This window comes from Erinaceus europaeus, chromosome 10, assembly GCF_950295315.1.
Source record: "Erinaceus europaeus chromosome 10, mEriEur2.1, whole genome shotgun sequence".
NCBI lineage: Eukaryota > Metazoa > Chordata > Mammalia > Eulipotyphla > Erinaceidae > Erinaceus > Erinaceus europaeus.
This window is the reverse complement of record NC_080171.1, coordinates 96,744,332-96,763,178: the sequence shown is the minus strand read 5'-3', so window position 1 is coordinate 96,763,178 and position 18,847 is coordinate 96,744,332. Positions and strand designations below refer to the sequence as shown.

Sequence of the window (18,847 nt, the reverse complement as noted above, 5' to 3'; positions counted from 1 at the left end):
GGTAGTGAAGCGGGTTAAGTGCAGGTGGCACAAAGCATAGGACCGGTGTAAGGATCCCAGTTCAAGCCTCTGGCTCCCCACCTGCAGGGAAGGTATTCAAAGAAGTTAGAAAGGTAGCAATTGCACAAAGTAGCTACAACTAAGGGAACAAAGTGGATAAATTAAAATTCTTAAATTTAGGAATTAAGGAAAACATACACCCTGCCAAAAAAAAAAAAAAGGATCCCCACAAATTTCAAGACTCAGATGTCTTGAAGAAAGCTCTACTAAAGAGTTGCTGGAAAACAACAAGGGCAACAAAAGGGAATAAATAAAAAAGTAAATATATTTTTAAAAAAGTCTTCTGGAAAAAAAAAGTTGCTTGGAGTCGGGCGGTAGCGCAGCTGGTGGCGCAAAGCGCAAGGACCTGCGTAAGGATCATGGTTCCAGCCCTAGGCTCCCCCGTGTAAGGATCCCGGTTCCAGCCTCTGGCTCCCCACCTGCAGGGGGGTCACTTCACAAGCAGTGAAGCAGGTCTGCAGGTGTCTATCTTTCTCTCCCCCTCTCTGTCTTCCCCTCCTCTCTCCACTTCTCTCTGTCCTATCCAACAACGACATCAATAACTACAACAATAAAACAACAAGGGCAACAAAAAGGAATAAATAAGTAAATAAATAAACATACAATAAAATAAAGAGTTGCTGTGGTGACCAGACAGTGGCGCACCTGGTTAAGCACTCACGTTACAGTGCACAAGGACTTGGGTTCAAGCACCTGTAGGGGGAAAGTTTCACAAATGGTAAAGCAGGGCTGCAGGTGTCTCTCAGTCTCTCTCCCTCTTTATCTCCCCCTTTCCTCTCTATTTCTGTCTCTGTCCAATAATAAATAAATAAATAAATATTAAAAAAAAAAAAAAGAGTTGCTGTGTTGGCTGAGGGTAGATAGCATAATGGTTTATGTAAAGAGACTCTCATGCCTGAGGCTCCAAAGTCCCAGGTTCAGTCCCCTGCATCACCATGAGCCAGAGCTGAGCAGTGCTCTGTTAAAAAAATATATATATATGTGTGTGTGTGTGTGTGTGTGTGTGTGTGTGTGTGTATACATACATACATACATATATATATGTATAATGTAAGAATTTATTAAATTAAAACAAAAAAGAGTTGTTGTGGTGTGAGTGGTGAGGAGGTGAAGCAATGAATGAGTCCAGCTGCAAATGTTAGAAAAACTGCAGAGTCGGTTGGGAGGTGGATCAGCATGCTTGACACACTGGAGCCCCCAGTTTTGATCCCCAACATCTCATATACCAGAGCAGTGTTCTGGCCTTTTCCTCTCTCTTTTATTCTTTAAAAAATAAATCTTGGGAGTCGGGCTGTAGCTCAGCGGGTTAAGCGCAGGTGGCGCAAAGCACAAGGTCAGCATAAGGATACCGGTTCAAGCCCCCGGCTCCCCACCTGCAGGGGAGTCGCTTCACAAGTGGTGAAGCAGGTCTGCAGGTGTCTATCTTTCTCTGCCCCTCTCTGTCTTCCCCTCCTCTCTCCATTTCTCTCTGTCCTATCTAACAACGACAACATCAATAACAATAATAACTACAAAAACAACGAAAAACAACAAGGACAACAAAAGAGAAAATAAATAAATAAAAATAAAATCTTTATGGAGTTGGGCGGTAGCTCTGCAGGTTAAGCGCAGGTGGCACAAAGTGCAAGGACTGGCATAAGGATCCCGGTTTGAGCCCCTGGCTCCCCACCTGCAGGGGAGTCGCTTCACAATAAATGAAGCCGGTCTGTAGGTGTCTGTCTTTCTCTCCCTCTCTCTGTTTTCCCCTTCTCTCTCCATTTCTCTGTCCTATCCAACAGTGATGACATCAACAACAATAATAACTATAACAACTGTAAAAAACAACAAGGGCAACAAAAGGGAAAATAAATAATAATTTTTTAAAAATATATTTATTTTCCCTTTTGTTGCCCTTGTTTTTCATTGTTGTTGTAGTTATTATTGTTGTTATTGATGCTGTTTGTTGTTGGATAGGACAGAGAAATGGAGAGAGGAGGGGAAGTCAGAGGGGTAGAGAAAGATAGACACCTGCAGACCAGCTTCACCACCTGTGAAGCGACTCACCTGCAGGTGGGGAGCTGGGGGCTTGAACCGCGTTTCTTCCGCCAGTTCTTGCACTTTGCGCCACCTGCGCTTAACCCGCTGCACTACCGCCCGACTCCCAATAATAAATTTTTTTTTTTAAAAATTCTTTAAAAGACAATGGGAAGAATCAGAAAAGAAACTGCAAAGTGGATGCAGCTGCTGCTTCAGGAAGAAATTGCCGCCAGGGAAAGCATCCTTGATGGGATAATGCTCCAGAAACTGGAAGCTCACGGGAGAAGAACAAGTTCTGCCAGTCCCCCTCAAACTTCCCCTCTTGGCAGTAATTAAGTTGGAGCTAACAAGCTCTGCATGAAGCAGTGGAATCTAGTTTTAGTTGCTGAAGTATCAGGCTGAGATGTCTGAGGTTCCCACATGTGCCAAACTGGTACTCTGACTTCTCTCTCTCTCTCTCTGTCTCTCGTGAAACTCTCATATGTAATATATCAAATCTTAAACTAAAAGTGACTTTAGGGGCCGGGTGGTGGTGCACCTGGTTGAGCACACATGTTACAATGCACAAGGGCTCAGGTTCGAGCCCCAAGTCCCCACCTGCAGGGGGTAAGCTTTGCAAGCGATGAAGCAGGTTTGTAGGTGTCTCTCTGTCTCCCTCTCTGTCACCTCCTTTCCTCTCAATTTCTGTCTGTCTGTATCCAATAAATAAATAAAGATAATAAAAAAAAAAATTTAAGTGACTTTAGGAAGTCTGGGGTAGCGCAGAGGGTTAAGCACACATGGCGCGAAGCGCAAGTACCAGCATAAGGATCACGGTTCAAGCCCCCAGCTCCCCACCTGCAGGGGAGTCGCTTCACAGGCGGTGAAGCAGATCTGCAGGTGTCTATCTTTCTCTATCCCCTCTATCCTCCCTTCCTCTCTCCATTTCTCTCTGTCCTATCCAAAAACGACAACAACAATAATAACTACAACAATAAAACAACAGGGGCAACAAAAGGGAATAAATAAATATTTAAAAAAGTCTTTAAAAAAAGTGACTTTAATAAGCTCACAGGTTATTTAGAGCTATAGTTAATTTACAAATATTTGCAGAATTTTCTCAGTATCTTGGATTTATTTTCTTTTTGATAGAGGGTGAGGTACAGAGAGACAGAGGAAAGAAAAAAAGAATAAAAAAGACACAAACATTATTGCTCTCCCACTCAGGGAGCAAGTGGAGACCTGGGGCTTAATCCAGGTTGCACACAGTAACGTGCGCACTCTCCCAGCAGACGACTGTGCAGATGTTAATTAGATCAAGTATTATTCCAAATCTTCAGTATGTTTTCTTCTCTCCTTTGTAACCAATCTATGCATTTAGGACTAGGGAGAGAGCACACTGGTTATGCAAAAGGCTTTAATTTTTTTATATTCCCTTTTCTAATCCTTGTTATTTTATTGTTATAGTTATGATTGATGTCGTTGTTGTTGGATAGGACAGAGAAATGGAGAGAGGAGGGGAAGACAGAGAGGGGAAGAGAAAGATAGACACCTGCAGACTTGTTTCACTGACTGTGAAGTGACGCCCCTGCAGGTGGGGAGCCGGGGGCTCGAACTGGGATCCTTACGCTGGTCCACTGTGCTACCGCCCAAGCCCCCCCCCCAAATCTTCACTTTTTTTTTTTTTTAAAAAAAAGATTTCATTTATTTGTTTATTATTTATGAGAATGATAGAAGAGCCTGACATCACTCTGGTATATGTGCTGCCTGGGATTGAACGCAAGACCTCATGCTTAAGAGTCCAGTGCCTTGGGGGTCGGGCGGTGGCGCAGTGGGTTAAGCGCATGTGGCGCAAAGCGCAGGAACGCAAAGCGCAGGAACCGTCGTAAGGATCCCGGTTCGAGCCCCCGGCTCCCCACCTGCAGGGGAGTCGCTTCACAGGAGGTGAAGCAGGTCTGCAGGTGTCTATCTTTCTCTCCCCTTCTCTGTCTTCCCCTCCTCTCTCCATTTCTCTCTGTCCTATCCAACAACGAATTGCGTCAACAAAGGCAATAATAATAACCACAATGAAGCTACAACAAGGGCAACAAAAGGGGGAAAAAAATGGCCTCCAGGAGCGGTGGATTCATGGTGCAGGCACCGAGCCCAGCAATAACCCTGGAGGAGGAAAAAAAAAAAAAGAGTCCAGTGCCTTATCCATTGTGCCACCTCCCGGGCCACAAGATCTTAACTTTTAAGAGCTATGTTCCCACAGCTACTGGTCTGCAGCTGTTCTTATGGTAGCAGTTGTGGCATTCCTCTGTGGAAAATAAACTGTTACACAATTGAAATGCCTCTTTCTCTTCTTTTTTTTTTCCCTCCAGGGTTATTGCTGGACTCAGTGCCTGCACCATGAATCCACCGCTCCTGGAGGCCATTTTCCCCCCTTTGTTGCCTTTGTTGTTGTAGCCTTGTTGTGGTTATTATTATTACCATTGTTGATGTTGTTCGTTGTTGGATAGGACAGAAAGAAATGGAGAGAGGAGGGGAAGACAGAGAGGGGGAGAGAAAGATAGACACCTGCCGACCTGCTTCACCGCCTGTGAAGCGACTCCCCTGCAGGTGGGGAGCCGGGGGCTTGAACCGGGATCCTTACACCGGTCTTTGCGCTTTGCGCCACGTGCACCTAACCCACTGTGCCACTGCCTGACCCCCCAAATGCCTCTTTAAAACAGAAAGAGGACATGTGTGTGATAAGCAAAATGTGCAAAAAAAAAAAAAAAAAAAGAGCTATGTATTTCCTCTAGTCCTGAGGCCCCACTTACAGCCAGCAAAAATGGCTTCAGACCACAGCCTCAAAGCCATATTTTTAGTTTCACAAGCCCAGAAGACCTCCAGAATGGTGAAAAGAGCATTTTGTTTGTTTGTTTAGATTTATTTTTCTTTATGAGAGACAGACACAGAGAAGGAAAGAGGGAGACCAGCCAAGACACCACTCAGCTTTGACTCAGACCTCTGGGGCCTTAGACTTGCTAATCCTGTGCTCTGACACACTGAGCTGTCTCCCGGCCCTCTATGTTATCTGGTTCTGTCTGCTTGTCCCATCAGTTACTGAGAAGAGCTTTCTAAATCTTTAACTATGCTCATAAATTTGTCTCTTTCTCCTATTATTGGTCAACCTAAAGTATTTTGTAGTACTGTTTTGGGATATACACACACTTTTCTTTCTCTTTGTTTTTTGTAGTGACAGAAAAAATTAGAAGGAAAGGGCGATAGAGGAGGTTAAGAGCGAAAGACCTATAGCACTGCTTTACTGCTTATGAAGTTCTCCCCTGCAGGTGGGCACTGGAGGCTTGAACCCAGGTCCTTTTTTCTTCTTCTAGAGTTATCACTGGGACTCAGTGCTGGCACTATGAATCCACTGCTCCTGGAGGCCATTTTTTCCATTTTATTGGATAGGACAGACAAATTGAAAGAGGAAGGAACAGAGAAAGATAGACACTTTCGGATCTGCTTCACTGCTTGTGAAGTTTCCTCCCTGCAGGTGGGGAGTGAGGCCTTTGAACAGGGATCCTTGAGCGGGTCCTTACACTTAGTACTGTGTTCGCTTACTCGTTGCACCACCGCCCGCCTCCCCTAGTACACGGCAACATGCACTCTAGCTACTGTTCCACCTCTTGTTGCCCTCCCCTCCGTGTCCCTATTTTTCTAAATTGCTGTTTCCTTGGCTCCATTATGGAAATCATCCAGGTTCAGAGAGCTGCCACAGAGTGGAGGGTAGATAGCATAATGGTCATGCAAAGAAACTCATGCCTGAGGCCCCAGAGTCCCAGGTTCAATCTCCTGCACCACTATAAGCCAGAGCTGAGCAGTGCTCTGGTAAAAAGAAAAAAAGGAAAAAAGCTGCCACATTGAGTATCCTGGCAGCTTTCGAAGAAAACCTGGGCTATACCAGTCATCCAGGAGCTTTGGTCCTAGATTGAGTTAACTTTTGGTTAACTATTGGTTCTGTGGCAATAATAGACTATAGGGCCTAATTTTTGTGGAAATTCATTTTCCTTTTTTTTTTTTTTTTACTAGAGCACCACTGCTCAGCTCTGGCTTATGATGGTGCAGGGATTTCGAAGCCTCAGGCTTGAAAGTCCCTTTGCATAACCAACACTATCCCCCCCCCCCCCGCAAAGCAAGGACCCAAGTACCAGCGTAAGGATCTGGTTCGAGCCCCTGGCTCCCCACCTGCAGGGGAGTCGCTTCACAGGCAGTGAAGCAGGTCTGCAGATGTCTGTCTTTCTTTACCCCCTCTGTCTTCCCTGCCTCTCTCCATTTCTCTCTGTCCTGTCCAACAACAATGACATCAATAATAACTACAACAGTAAAACAGCAAGGGCAACAAAAGGGAATGAATAAATAAATATATATATATTTAAAAAAACTGAATTGATAACCCTTGGCCTTCAGAGGATTCTTTTTTTTTTTTTTTTTTTGCATATTTATTAATGAGAAAGATAGGAGGAGAGAGAAAAAAACAGAAAAAAACCAGACATCACTCTGGTACATGTGCTGCCAGGGATCGAACTCAGGACCTCATGCTTGAGAGTCTAGTGCTTTATTCACTGCACCACCTCCTGGACCACGCCTTCTGAGGATCACCCATGACCATGGATGAAAAATGCCCACCCCAGCATGAAGGTTCCTTGATTCTTTGCTTCCTGCTCAACCTGCTTTCCTGTCTTCTCCCTCATTGTTGGCTTCCTGGCCTCTTATACATCAGGACTCATAGTATCTCTTCTGCACTTCCCTAGAAAATGCTCCTAGAAAACATAACATTCTTGTTAAACTGTGTCACCTAGGCCAGTCTGAAACATCTTGCCCCTCCTCTGGTCTCCCATGAGAGTGTTATTTGAGGTAATTCAGGGTCCCTCTGTATGCTTCTTGCATTAAAGCAGTGAATTTCCTTTGGGAGCAGGAAAGCTCATGAAAAGTCAATTCTGAGATTCTGAGACTGGTTATATAGTATAATGGCTATGTGTTGGTATGCATGAGACCCCTTCTGTTTCATTTGGTTTAAATCCCCCCTGCTTAACACTATTCTATTTTCATAACCACTTCATTCTATTTACATAACCACTGTTAACAAGTACCACCCTCCCTCCAGGGCATTTGTGGTTCAGTGATAGGATTCTCGCCTAATCTGCCCCCTCTTTGTCACACTCTGATTTTCACCAGTCACTTTTCTCTCCACCCTCTCTATGTCACATCCTGTTTCCACCCTACTTGGGAAGTATATATAAAGACAGCATTGTGAGTTTTAGAGTACTTTACCTTGAGTTTAGCTTAGCTTGAGTTTAGCTTAGATTGTGCTGCGTCCTGCATGAATAAAGAGATACTGCCTACAGCTCAACCATGAGTCCCTGGTCGTCTGTAGCCAGCCCGTGAAGCCAGCCCATTGAAAACAACATAGCCCGGCGAAAACAACAGCTATGCAGAAATTCCTTCATGCCTGAGGTACCAAAAGTTCCAGGCTCAAACCCTAGTATCACCAGAAACCAGAGATTCACATGGCTACTCTAGCAAAATAATAATAATAATAATAATAATAATAACAACAACACTCTACTGGGAGACAGGATGCATCTCGTTGTGAGACTGACATCTCCCTTTGTAATTCCATGTGTACTAGCATAAATGGAAAGAGAACTTTCTTAGGAGTTGTTGAGTAGCTCATAGAACTGGAAAGACTTGTCTGACTGGAATGTGGCCTCTGGTCTTTTTTCTTGCATAAGGCTCTCTTGCCCTGTCACCCTCCCATTGCTTTTCTCCATGTTGTGTCATACAGATTGGATAGGCATCATGGCAGACGCTCCCAGATGGCAACATTCTATATAAAATGGCAGGAGGGAGTGTGGAAGAGGAATAAGACTCTACCCCCCTAAAAGAGGAGGGATTCTGGGTAGACAGAAATAGTAAAACTCCCAGTTTGTATTCTTTCCCGGCCATTTCCCTGACTCTTGTCCAGGCACGATAATCTGTGAGTATGGCATCATCTCAGGAAGAGGACTAGTGTGTCTGTCTGAAGGTGGTTCTTATTCTCTAAGGAAGACCATGAGTTAGCTTTTAGTAGAAAATACTCTGGGAGGTGGTCTACTCTCCAAAGATTTGACTCTGAACTCAGAGAAAGAGCTGGTTTGATGCCTGACAGCCACATACTGGCTCTGGGGCATTGGGCAAATAACAGACATGGCATCACAGAGCCTTCATTATCTGTAAGATGCAGTCGTTTTGAGTAGTCAGTGCCTTCAATAGTTGCAAATTAGTTTTTCTGTAATTGTAACCAGTTCACCACCTCATGCACATGAAGCTGAGTATCTATATTTGGTCTATGTTTATTTCATCAGATAAGCTCAAGTTCTGCATCTCCTAACTTTGATCCAAGTATGTCCTTCTGGGATGACTTACCTTTAGATATGTGCCCATTTCCAGAGAGGTTGGTGGCTTGTCCACCAGGACAGTTCTCAGAAGTATATAGATGGCTTCAAGAGGGCAACCTGGGAACCTCAGGAAGTAGAAAGAATATTACAGTATCCCTGCAAGACATTACTTTCTGTGGGGTCCATGTAAAGTGTGTAGTTTGAACACAGTGAGCTGAGTTTCTTGTTCCCGTTTTCTGTATTGTAGGAGGAATGGAACCAAAGAGAAATTGTGAGTGTGGCAATGGCTCAAGCCTTAGAGGAGGTGCGGAAGCAGAGGGAAGAGTTCCAGCAGCAGGTAGGTCCCTTCTGGTAGAAGGCAAGGAGGTAACTCCTCCACTTCAGCCCCAGGCAGGACAGCCACCTCCCCGTCTTGCCAGGAAAGAAGAAGACTAAGATCTCAGGAATGGCATCAGCATTGTAATTCCTCTGAGGTGTCTAGCAAAGTAGGAGATAAATGTCATTACAGAAACTCTCCTAGCTGCCATGGAGAGCAACTCTCAAGCATAAGGATCTGAGTTCCATTCCTGGCAATACATGTACCACAGTGATGATCTGGTTCTGTCTCTTTCTCATTAATAAATAAATATATATTTTTAATTTCCACCATTGGATGGCCTTCTTTCTTTCTTTATGTATTTGATGCTCAGTTATTATTCATCACCTGGAAAAAGCGCATACCCTGCTACTGCTAGGTTCTAATTGTGCAAGTGAGCCATTATTGCCCACAGACCCTGGAGACTGTATTGTGTATTTTTGAGTTCTCACCAATAAGAGAGTTCTCACCAGTAAGACAGACATAGCGCCAGCCCCCAGACCTTTATTTTTTATTTATTTGCTTATTTATATATTGCTCATCACTGTGGCTTCACCACCCCAGGCAGACTTTTTCAGATAGAGACAAAGATGGAGAAATAGAGGGGGCCAGGCTGTGGCACACCTAGTTAAGCATGCATATTATAGTGCGCAAGGACCCTGGTTCCCAGCTGCAGGGGGAAAGCTTCACGAGTGATGAAGCAGGGCTGCAGGTGTCTCTCTCTCTGTCTCTCTCCCTCTCTACCTCCCTCTCCCCTTTTAAGTTATCTCTGTCTCTATCCAATAATGAATAAACAAATAAATAAGAGAGACAGACAGCACAGCACTGAAATATCCCTCAGTGCAGTGGAGGCCAGACTTGAGCCTTTGTCATGCACATGACAAAGTGTGCTAAGTGAGCTATCTTGCTGGTTTAGATTCCAGATCATCGTCGTCGTCTCCTCCTCCTCCTCCTCCTCCTCCTCCCCCTCCTCCTCCCCCCCCCTCCTCCTCCTCCTCCTCCTCCTTCTCCTTCTTCGTCTTCTGTATTTATTTATTGGACTGAGACAGCAGAAATTGAGCGGGAAGGGGTAGTAGAGATGGGAGAGAGACAGAAATACCTGCAACACTATTTCACCACTTGTAAAGCTTTCCCCCTGCAGGTGGGGACTGGGGACTCGAACCCGGGTCCTTGCACATTGCGACATGTGCGCTCAACCAGGTATGCCACCACCCAGCTCCCTCCCCATCATCTTCTTAAATAACTCTAGGCCTTTAATAAATCCTTAACAAGTCTGAGTCTCAAAGAGTTGCTTCTGAAAAGACATATTTTTATACCTTCCGGAGTTTTATAAAGAGAGCAATATATGCAAACCACAGGCATAGCATGGAAGTAACAGGACAGCTTGTGGGAAGACTGAACTGTACAGCCGGTCTCTGGTTAGCCAGAGAAGCAGGGCGACCAGTGTTTCTGTGCAAGAGCCTGCCACAGCACTGATTCATAGGTGTTTGTTGAGGAGGGTAGCTTGGGGTGTGCTTGAGGCTGTGGACATCAAGGAAGGATTCATGGAGGATTCAGTTGTAGAAAAGTGGAGATTTCTTCTGAAGAAATGGGGTTACTACTGCCAGTACCCTCTTATGTTTGATTTTCCTCCCAGATTGCTAACCTGACAACGATAATAGAAGAGAAAGAGCAAAGCCTGCAGGAGAAAACAAAAGTAATTCTTCAGAAAGAGCAGGAGATTCTTCAACTGCAGGAAGGTGAGGAGACCAGCCCTGACTGAGCCTTCTGAACTATTCCTGCCCAGCACTGAGGTAGCCAGGTCAGAACAGTGGGGTGTCCCCAAGCTCATGGTGATCCCCTCCCCTCTGCCGAGCCCAGGTCATGACACTTCCCTGCTGCAAATGCACCAGCTGCAGAGTGAGCTGGAGGCCTTGAGGAGCCTGCGGGCAGAGGAGTCCGAAGTGGCTGGTACTCAGGAGGAGGAACTGCTGAGGCTGTCGGGTCAGGAGCAGGACGTGGTGCCTCACGTAAGTCCCTTCTGTGCTGCTGGTGAACCTGCCATGGCAGCAGTTATACTTAGGACACAAGTATATAACTGCTATATAACTGGTAGTGAGAGCGGGGTGCCATGGAAAAGAGTGCTCACTGGTTATGGGGCATTGGACAGGTCACTTCCTGTGTTTTAGCCTACTTTAAAGTTGGGCACTTCACTGACTAGGTGACTATGAGACTCATAGAATTTAGTGGATGTGGCAGCATCTGCCAAGTGTTCCGATGTTGTGACCTTCCTTCTGAGAAGAATCATTGCCTGGAAAGCTGACGGTTGCTCTCAGCAGCATTGGAGGGGCCTAAGTTTGGTTCTTGGCCAGCAGCCAGCATCCCAGCCCACAGCTGTGGGCCAAGTCTTTTTCCCCTTCAGAGCCCATCTGTGGCATAGCTTGGGCCTAGCTTACCTTGACTGTCAACTTGGCTATCCTCTCCCTATAGGCAGCCTCAAGGACCATGCAGGACCCCCTGTACCAGCTCCCAGCTGCGGAGGGAATACTGAATGGTGAGGTTGTGACCACGGATCTTGGGCAGCTGCAGAAGGAAAAACAGGACTTGGAGCAGCAACTTCTGGAAAAAAATAAGGTGAGACTCCTCTCTACCTCAGGTTGTTTATATCACTGCTCTTTCTCTGCTCTTACACCTAAACTTACTCTGTCTGTTCTTAGGTCTCACTGATGGTCTGTGTTCCCCTTGAGGAAGATAATGCCTTTTCCATCAAAAGGCTTCTTCCCAGCTTTCTTCTTCTGGTGCTTCCTGGCTTGTCCTCCGTTCACATTCTTCTCAGTATTCACTCCCACTTGGTAGTGCTCTGAACTTCCTTTCTATAGCTCTGAGATGATAGTTCTGCCTTTAATTGGTTTTAGGGAGGGGAGGAGAGGGAATGGAAGTGTTAACAGTACACAGCGGTGAAGTCTCAGATTGGTGTGGGGAGTTAGTGTGCAGCTCCTGTCTCGGGAAAATAAGAAACTACTCGTGTGTCAACAGCTGTCCTGTGGAAAGACCAATATTTTCCCATTAAAATGATTGGGACAAAAAAGGTGCTGACTGGGGTTGGGAAGACAGTATAATGATTATACAAAACTCTCATACTTGAGACTCCAAAATTTCCAGTTCAATCCCCAGCACCAGCTCAAGCCAGAGTTGAGCAGTGCTCTGATAGTAAACAGATAAATAAATATTGAAATTTAGGGGCCAGGTGGTGGTGCACCCGATTAAGTGCACACGTTACAGTGCACAAGGCCCCAGGTTCCACCCCCTAGTCCCTACCTTCACAGGTGGCGAAATACAGCCATAGGTGTCTTTCTGTCATTGCTGTTCTCCCCTGCCCTCTCAAATTTCTGTCTCTATTTAGTAATAAATAAATAAAAAGACTTTTAAAAATATTAAAATTTAAATAAAGAAAAGAAAAAGATGGGGCCGGGCAGTGTGCATCCAGTTGAGTGCACAGGCAACTGTGTCCAAGGACCTGGGTTCAAGCCCCTGCTCCCCATCTACGGGGGGGAAATTTCATAGGCAGTGATGCAGAGCTACAGGTATCTGTCTCCCTATCTCCTCCTCCCCTCTCAATTTCTCTCTGTTCTAATATATATACGGTAGCTACAGGCTCAGTGGCTTAATCATGCAGGCCCTAAGCCCCAGCAGTAACCCTGGTGGTGAAAAGAAAGTGTTGAATGTAACCTGTGGTGGCTCAGTGGATAAAACGTATATCTCAAGCATGACACTTTGAGCTCAATCCCTGGCATCTCATGTGCCAGAGTGATGTTGTGGTTCTCTCACTTTCTCATTAAAAAGTAGAAAGAATGAACAAAAGTTGAAAGAGAGAGAGTCAATTAATCCTATAAAATTTCTGCTATTTTGGGAGTTGGGCAGTAGCACAGCGAGTTAAGCACAGGTGGCACAAAGCACAAAGACCAGGGCCTGGGTGGTGGCGCACCTGGTTGAGCGCACATGTTACAATGTGCAAGGACCCAGGTTCGAGCCCCTAGTCCCCACTTGCAGGGGGAAAGCTTCACAAGTGGTGAAGCAGTGCTGCAGGTGTCTCTCTGTCTCTCTTCCTCTCTATCCCCCACTTCCCTCTCAATTTCTGGCTGTCTCTATCCAATAAATAAATAAATAAATCTCTAAAAAAAAAAAAAAAGCACAAGGACCAGTGAAAGGATCCCTGTTCGAGTCCCGGCTCCCCACCTGCAGGGGAGTCACTTCACAAGCAGTGAAGCAGGTCTGCAGGTCTCTGTCTTTCTCTCCCCTCTCTGTATTCCCCTTCTCTCTCCATTTCTCTGTCCTACCCAACAACAGTGACATCAATAACAATAATAACTACAACAATAAAACAAGGGAATAAATTTATAAACAAAAAAGGGAAAAAAATTCTGTTTGTTAGAAATTTAGTAAGTGTCATGATTCTACCCAAGCCACCAGGCCTCTACACCTAAAAATGCAGTTTCGATTGACCCTAATTGTTTTCGTTTTATTTGAATCTTCTTTTTTCTCTCCATTTTCTCAATTTGTGATTAATAGCAGGCTACAAGATTGTAAGATGACAGTGTACAGCTCTATACCGCACTCACCACCAAAGTTGTGTCCCCATCCTCCCACTTCCTAAAGACAGCCACCATAGTTCTCGCAAGTCTTAGAAAGTGTGCAGCCACCATAGTTCTCGCAAGTCTTAGAAAGTGTGCTTGAGGAGCCAGGCGATAGGGCACTTGGTTGAGCGCACATATTACAATGCATAAGCCCTTGGTTCCCACCTGCAGGGAGAAAGCTTCATGAGTGGTGAAGCAGGGCTACAGGTGTCTCTCTCTCCCCCTATCTTTTCCTACCCTCTTGATTTGTCTCTATCCAATAAATGAAGATAATAAAAAGTAAATAAAAAGAAATGGATGTTAAAAAACGTTTGCTTGCTTCTATTTTATTTTTTTCCAGTTCATATCTATCAGTTCTTCAAATTCCACGTAAGTGAAACCATCCAATAGTCTTTCTGTCTCTTATTTTTCTAAGCATAATAATCTCTAATCCTGTTCCACTTTGTCCCAAAAGACCCAGTATCATCTTTTTTGATTGCAGAGTGGTATTCTATGGGATTTATATCCCATAACTTCTTTATTATTTTTTTTCTTTTTTGTTGCCCTTGTTGTTTTATCGTTGTTGTGGCTATTATTGTTGTTGTTATTGATGTCGTTGTTGTTGGGTAGGACAGAGAGAAATGGAGAGAGGAGGAGAAAAAGATAGACACCTACAGATAGACACCACATGTGAAGTGACCCCCCCCCCCTGCATGTGGGGAGCCAGGGGCTCGAGCCGGGATCCTTAGGCTGGTCCTTGTGCTTAGTGCCGTGTGCACTTAACCTGCTGTGCTACCGCCTGACCCCCCCCCCTTTTTTTTTTATTATTAATGAGAAAAAGGAAGAGAGAAAGAGAACCAGGCATCCCTCTGGTACATCTGCTGCCAGGGATTGAACTCAGGACCTTCTTCTTAAGAGTCCAATGCCTTATCCACTGTGTTACCTCCCAGACAACTTCCATAATTTCTTTAGCCAGAGATCTGTTGATGGACATTTAGGCTACTTCCACTCTTTGGCTGTTGTGAATAATGTAGTTAAGAACATAGGGGTGCATATGTCCCTTTGAATTAGTGCTTGAGTGTCCTTTGGATAAATGCCTAAAATAGTATTGCTGGACCATAAATGTTTGCTTAAGGACTCTCCATACAGTCTGTTGACCCTGACTGTATTAATAGTGTATGTGTCTGTTCTGTCAGAGCACTGCTCAGATCGAGCCTACGGTGCTCTGGGGATTGAACCTGGGACATCAGAACCTCAGGAATGGAAGGCATTTGTATAACCTCTATGTCATATATATATTTTTAATTTAATTTTATTTATTTATTTATTTTTATCAGAGCACTATTCAGCTCTGGCTTATGGGGTGGTACGGGGGATTGAATCTGGGACTTTGGAGCTTTAGGCATGAGAGTCTGTTTGCATAACCCTTATGCTGAACCTGTCATATTTTTAAGAGAGTTGAAAGAAAGAGAGAACCAGAGCATCACCATGGCACATGTGATGCCAAGGATCAAATCCAAGACCTCATGCTTGAATGTCTTCCAGCTCATCCACTGAGCCACCTCCCAGGCTGCCCTGCCATCTTTTAGATTTTTTTTTTATTAATTTATTTATTGGGTTAATGTTTTACACTTGACATTAATAGTTTGTACGTGCATAACATTTCCCAGTTTTCCACATAATGCTACCCCCACTAGGTCCTCCTCTGCCATCATGTTCCAGGACTTGAACCCTCCCCCACCCCCCCAGAGTCTTTTTCTTTGGTGCAATACACCAACTCCAGTCCAAGTACTGCTAGTGTTTTCTCTTCTGATCTTGTTTTTCAACTTCTGCCTAGGAGTGATATTTTATTATTATTATTATTATTATTTATTCCCTTTTCTTACCCTTGTTTTTATTGTTGTAGTTATTATTGTTGGTTGTTACTGATGTCGTCATTGTTGGATAGGACAGAGAGAAATGGAGAGAGGAGAGGAAGACAGAGAGGGGGAGAGAAAGACAGACACCTGCAGACCTGCTTCACCGCTTGTGAAGCGACTCCCCTGCAGGTGGGGAGCTGAGGGCTTGAACCGGGATCCTTATGCTGGTCCTTGTGCTTTACGCCACCTGCGCTTTACCTACTAAGCTACTGCCCAACTCCCTATTATTTTTTTTATGGCCTAGGAGGTGGTACAGTGGCTAGAGTGTTACACTTGGAAGCATGAGGTCACAGGTTCAGTTCCTGGCATTGCATGTGCCAGAGTGATGCTCTGGTTTTCTGTCTTTCCTTCTCTCTCATATTAATAAATACATCTTTTAAGAATATTTTTTTTGTTGAGAGTCAGGCAGTAGCACAGCGGGTTAAGAGCACATGGTGCAAAGCGCAAGGACCGGTGTAAGGTTCCCAGTTCGACTCCCCACCTGCAGGGGAGTTGATTCACAGGCAGTGAAGCAGGTCTGCAGGTGTCTATCTTTCTCTCCCCCTGTCTTCCCTTCCCCATTTCTCTCTGTTCTATCCAACGACGGCATCAGTAACAACAATAATAACTACAACAATAAAACAAGGGAATAAATAAATATTTAAAAAAAATAAAAATTTTTGTTTGTAATGGAAGAGATGGCGCATTGCTGCATCACTTTATGCAGCACCTAGGACTGAGCTCAGGGCCATATTCACGTGAGCAGGTGCTCTACTGCTCCCTGGCCCTTGGTTCTAGTATTTGGTTTATATTCTTTTCACTCTGATCCTGGTGTTAGTCATGTAAAGCTAAGGTGCTGGCTTTGCCCTTTTCCCAAATGGTGTGTCTATCTTAAATTTATACTTTTTTCCCCCTGCTGTACCACTCCCGGATTGATTTTTTTCCTTTTTATTTCAAATGAGACAGAGAGAGGGAGAGATACCCCTGCACTGCTCTGCCATCTGTGGAGCTTCCTCTAGGTGCCGTGGGTCCAGGCTTGAACACAGGTTCTGTGTATGGTACATAGGCCTTACTGGATGAGCTATCTGTCTCCTGCCCTTTAACAATGGAAAAATGTGTTCCTTTTCTCTTTCGCATTTAGTCTCTTACTGTAAAGAAATGATCTCAGTCTCATGCCCACCATAAGACTGTGCCCCAGGGTCTAGCCCTCCAACCTCTTCCCTGAACAGTTCCCACTTTCCTGCTGCTGCTGCCTCCTGTACCCATACCTCAAGCCCTGAGGCTGTGTGTACAGCCCAGCCCCCACTGCTTTGAAGGAAGCTTTGGTGCTGTGGTCGCCTTCACTCTGTCTGCCTTCTCTATCTTAAAAATAAATAATAATAATGAAAACTATGGGGCCAGATGGTAGATTAGTGATAGAGCATGTTTCATGTGTGTGAGGCCCCAGGTTTGATCCCTGGCACTGACTTAACAAGACAGACAAGATATCATAAGCAGTAGAATAGTACATTGCCCTCCCCACCCCACTCAATTACAGGGGGAGGGTTGTTGAAATATGTATCTAATGAATGTTGTTTTATGGGGGTGGGGGTGTCTGGCTTAGACCATAAAGCAGATGCAGCAGAGGATGCTGGAGCTCAGAAAGACTCTGCAGAAGGAACTGGTGAGTGCCTCTCTTGTCTCCCCATCACCTGTGCTGTCCTTGGCTCTCCAGTCCTCCTGGAGCAGCCCTGCCTGATGCTGCCCTTCCCCGGTTAGTTGCAGGGGGGCAGATATTGGCTGGTAGGCAGGGCAGGGGCCTTGCCAGCTAGAATACACCTCTGTAGAGTGGCTGTTGCCTTGGACACACACCATTCTCCCAACTTGTTTGTTGTCTGAGGCGTTAGGGCAGTAGTGTGTGCACTGCATGTTGTAGCAGAGTGCCAAGTCAGGTGCCCTGGCTGGGGTGTCCACTGCCGTAGCTGTTCTGATGTACAAAAAGGATATATCCGGGGGCCAGGCGGTGGCGCACTTGGTTAAGCGTGTACATTACAATGCACAAAGATCCAGGTTCAAGCCCCTGGTCCCCACCTGCAGGGGGAAAGCTTCACAAGTGGTGAAGCAGGGCTGCAGTTATCTCTGTCTCTATCTTCTCTCAATTTCTGTCTTTATACAATAATAAATAAACAAAACATTAAAAAAATTTTTTTTAAAGGATATATCCGAACTTTTCTAGAGGTTTTCTTTGCTTCCTCCCTCCCAGTTATCCATCCTACTTACAGGGGCTGAGTTTTCCTCAGACTCTGGTGCTTTCTTCCTAGGTGCATCCCTTTTCACCCTACTATACAGAATGTGACATAAAAACAGTAGGTTACTATAGCTTGGGCCAGGTGAATTTTACACTGTGTTGGAGTCCAATGTAGCGTTTTTCCATTTGGTTTTCTTAGAAAATCAGACCCGATAATGAACTTTTTGAAGTCCGAGAGAAGTCTGGCTCCGAGATACCAAACATGGCCCCTTCTGTCACAAATAATGCCGACCTGACTGAAGCCAGAGAGATCAACTTTGAGTACCTTAAACACGTGGTTTTGAAGTTCATGTCCTGTCGTGAATCTGAGGTAAAGGGTTTCTGACTTGTCTCCTGGATATGAAGTTCCATCCAAGGCCTGGCTTATTTGACCGAGCCGTGGTGGCTTCCCATCAAATTCATTTTCTTTTCTTCCACATTTCTTTGACTTCATCCAGTGTGGACAGTCATTTCTCCAGCCAGTACTGACCTGTTCGTTGAGCAGCAGACAGCCAGGGACCAAGCAGGGCTCCTGGTAGATACGTGTGGGAAGCTGAGGCCAAAATCAGGGAAGTCAGTCATCCAGCTATCCTGCATCCTGCTAGATAAGAGCAGGAGAGCTGTTATGGCTCTCCTGGTTATATTGCTTTTCCCTGAAGTAAAAGATAGGAGAGAAGAGAACTTGTCATAGATGTCAGGCCTCCACCCTCCACCCCCCTGTCCTTGCTTACAGAGGTGGGAGTACAGACCAGGAGCAGAACCAGGAAATGCTACAATTCAGCTTCCTGGTGGCTCCCCCTTCCACTAAGGGTTTTGGCAGCAAAACTTACTTTCGATTTTTTTTTTAATACCAGAGCACTGATCAGCTCTGGCTTATGGTGGTGTGGGGGATTGAACTGGGAACTCTGGAACCTCAGGCATGACAGTCTCTTTGTATAACCGTTATGCTGTCTAACCCCGTGCAAAATTTACTTTCTTTCAGGCTTTTCATCTTATAAAAGCAGTATCAGTATTGCTGAACTTTTCACAAGAAGAGGAGAACATGCTCAAAGAAACCCTGGAGTATAAGGTAGGATTCTCTGATATCCAGCTTCCAAAATTTGTGGCTAGAAACCCCAGCATTAGTGAATGAGACCAACTCACAGCTGCATCACCAGTCAGGAGGTGCTTTTGATAATAAACTGACAGGAATTTCTGAGCATAGGCTTTGCTCTTATTTGTCCATTAAGCTTTGGTTTAACAAACTCAGGACCTCATACTTGAGAGTCCGATGC

General features: G+C 45.0%; 1 protein-coding gene and 1 non-coding gene across 6 annotated transcripts in view; both read left to right on the top strand.

Moving 5' to 3' along the window:
* The window catches only part of GOLGA1 (golgin A1), a 74,392-nt gene that overhangs the window by 52,070 nt on the left and 3,475 nt on the right, over positions 1-18,847 (top strand). For 4 of the 5 annotated variants that reach the window (XM_016185025.2, XM_060200155.1, XM_060200153.1 and 1 more), the window contains 7 exons: positions 8,710-8,799; positions 10,454-10,556; positions 10,678-10,826; positions 11,287-11,430; positions 16,911-16,970; positions 17,734-17,904; positions 18,556-18,642. In XM_016185025.2, coding sequence (XP_016040511.1) covers positions 8,710-8,799; positions 10,454-10,556; positions 10,678-10,826; positions 11,287-11,430; positions 16,911-16,970; positions 17,734-17,904; positions 18,556-18,642 — 804 coding nt within the window. The remainder of the gene's footprint in view (positions 1-8,709; positions 8,800-10,453; positions 10,557-10,677; positions 10,827-11,286; positions 11,431-16,910; positions 16,971-17,733; positions 17,905-18,555; positions 18,643-18,847) is intronic. The other variant, XM_060200156.1, reaches the window with a different exon arrangement.
* Positions 4,302-4,450, top strand: LOC132541114 (small nucleolar RNA SNORA41). Its single transcript, XR_009552288.1, has one exon. It is a non-coding gene; the product is annotated as a small nucleolar RNA SNORA41 (small nucleolar RNA).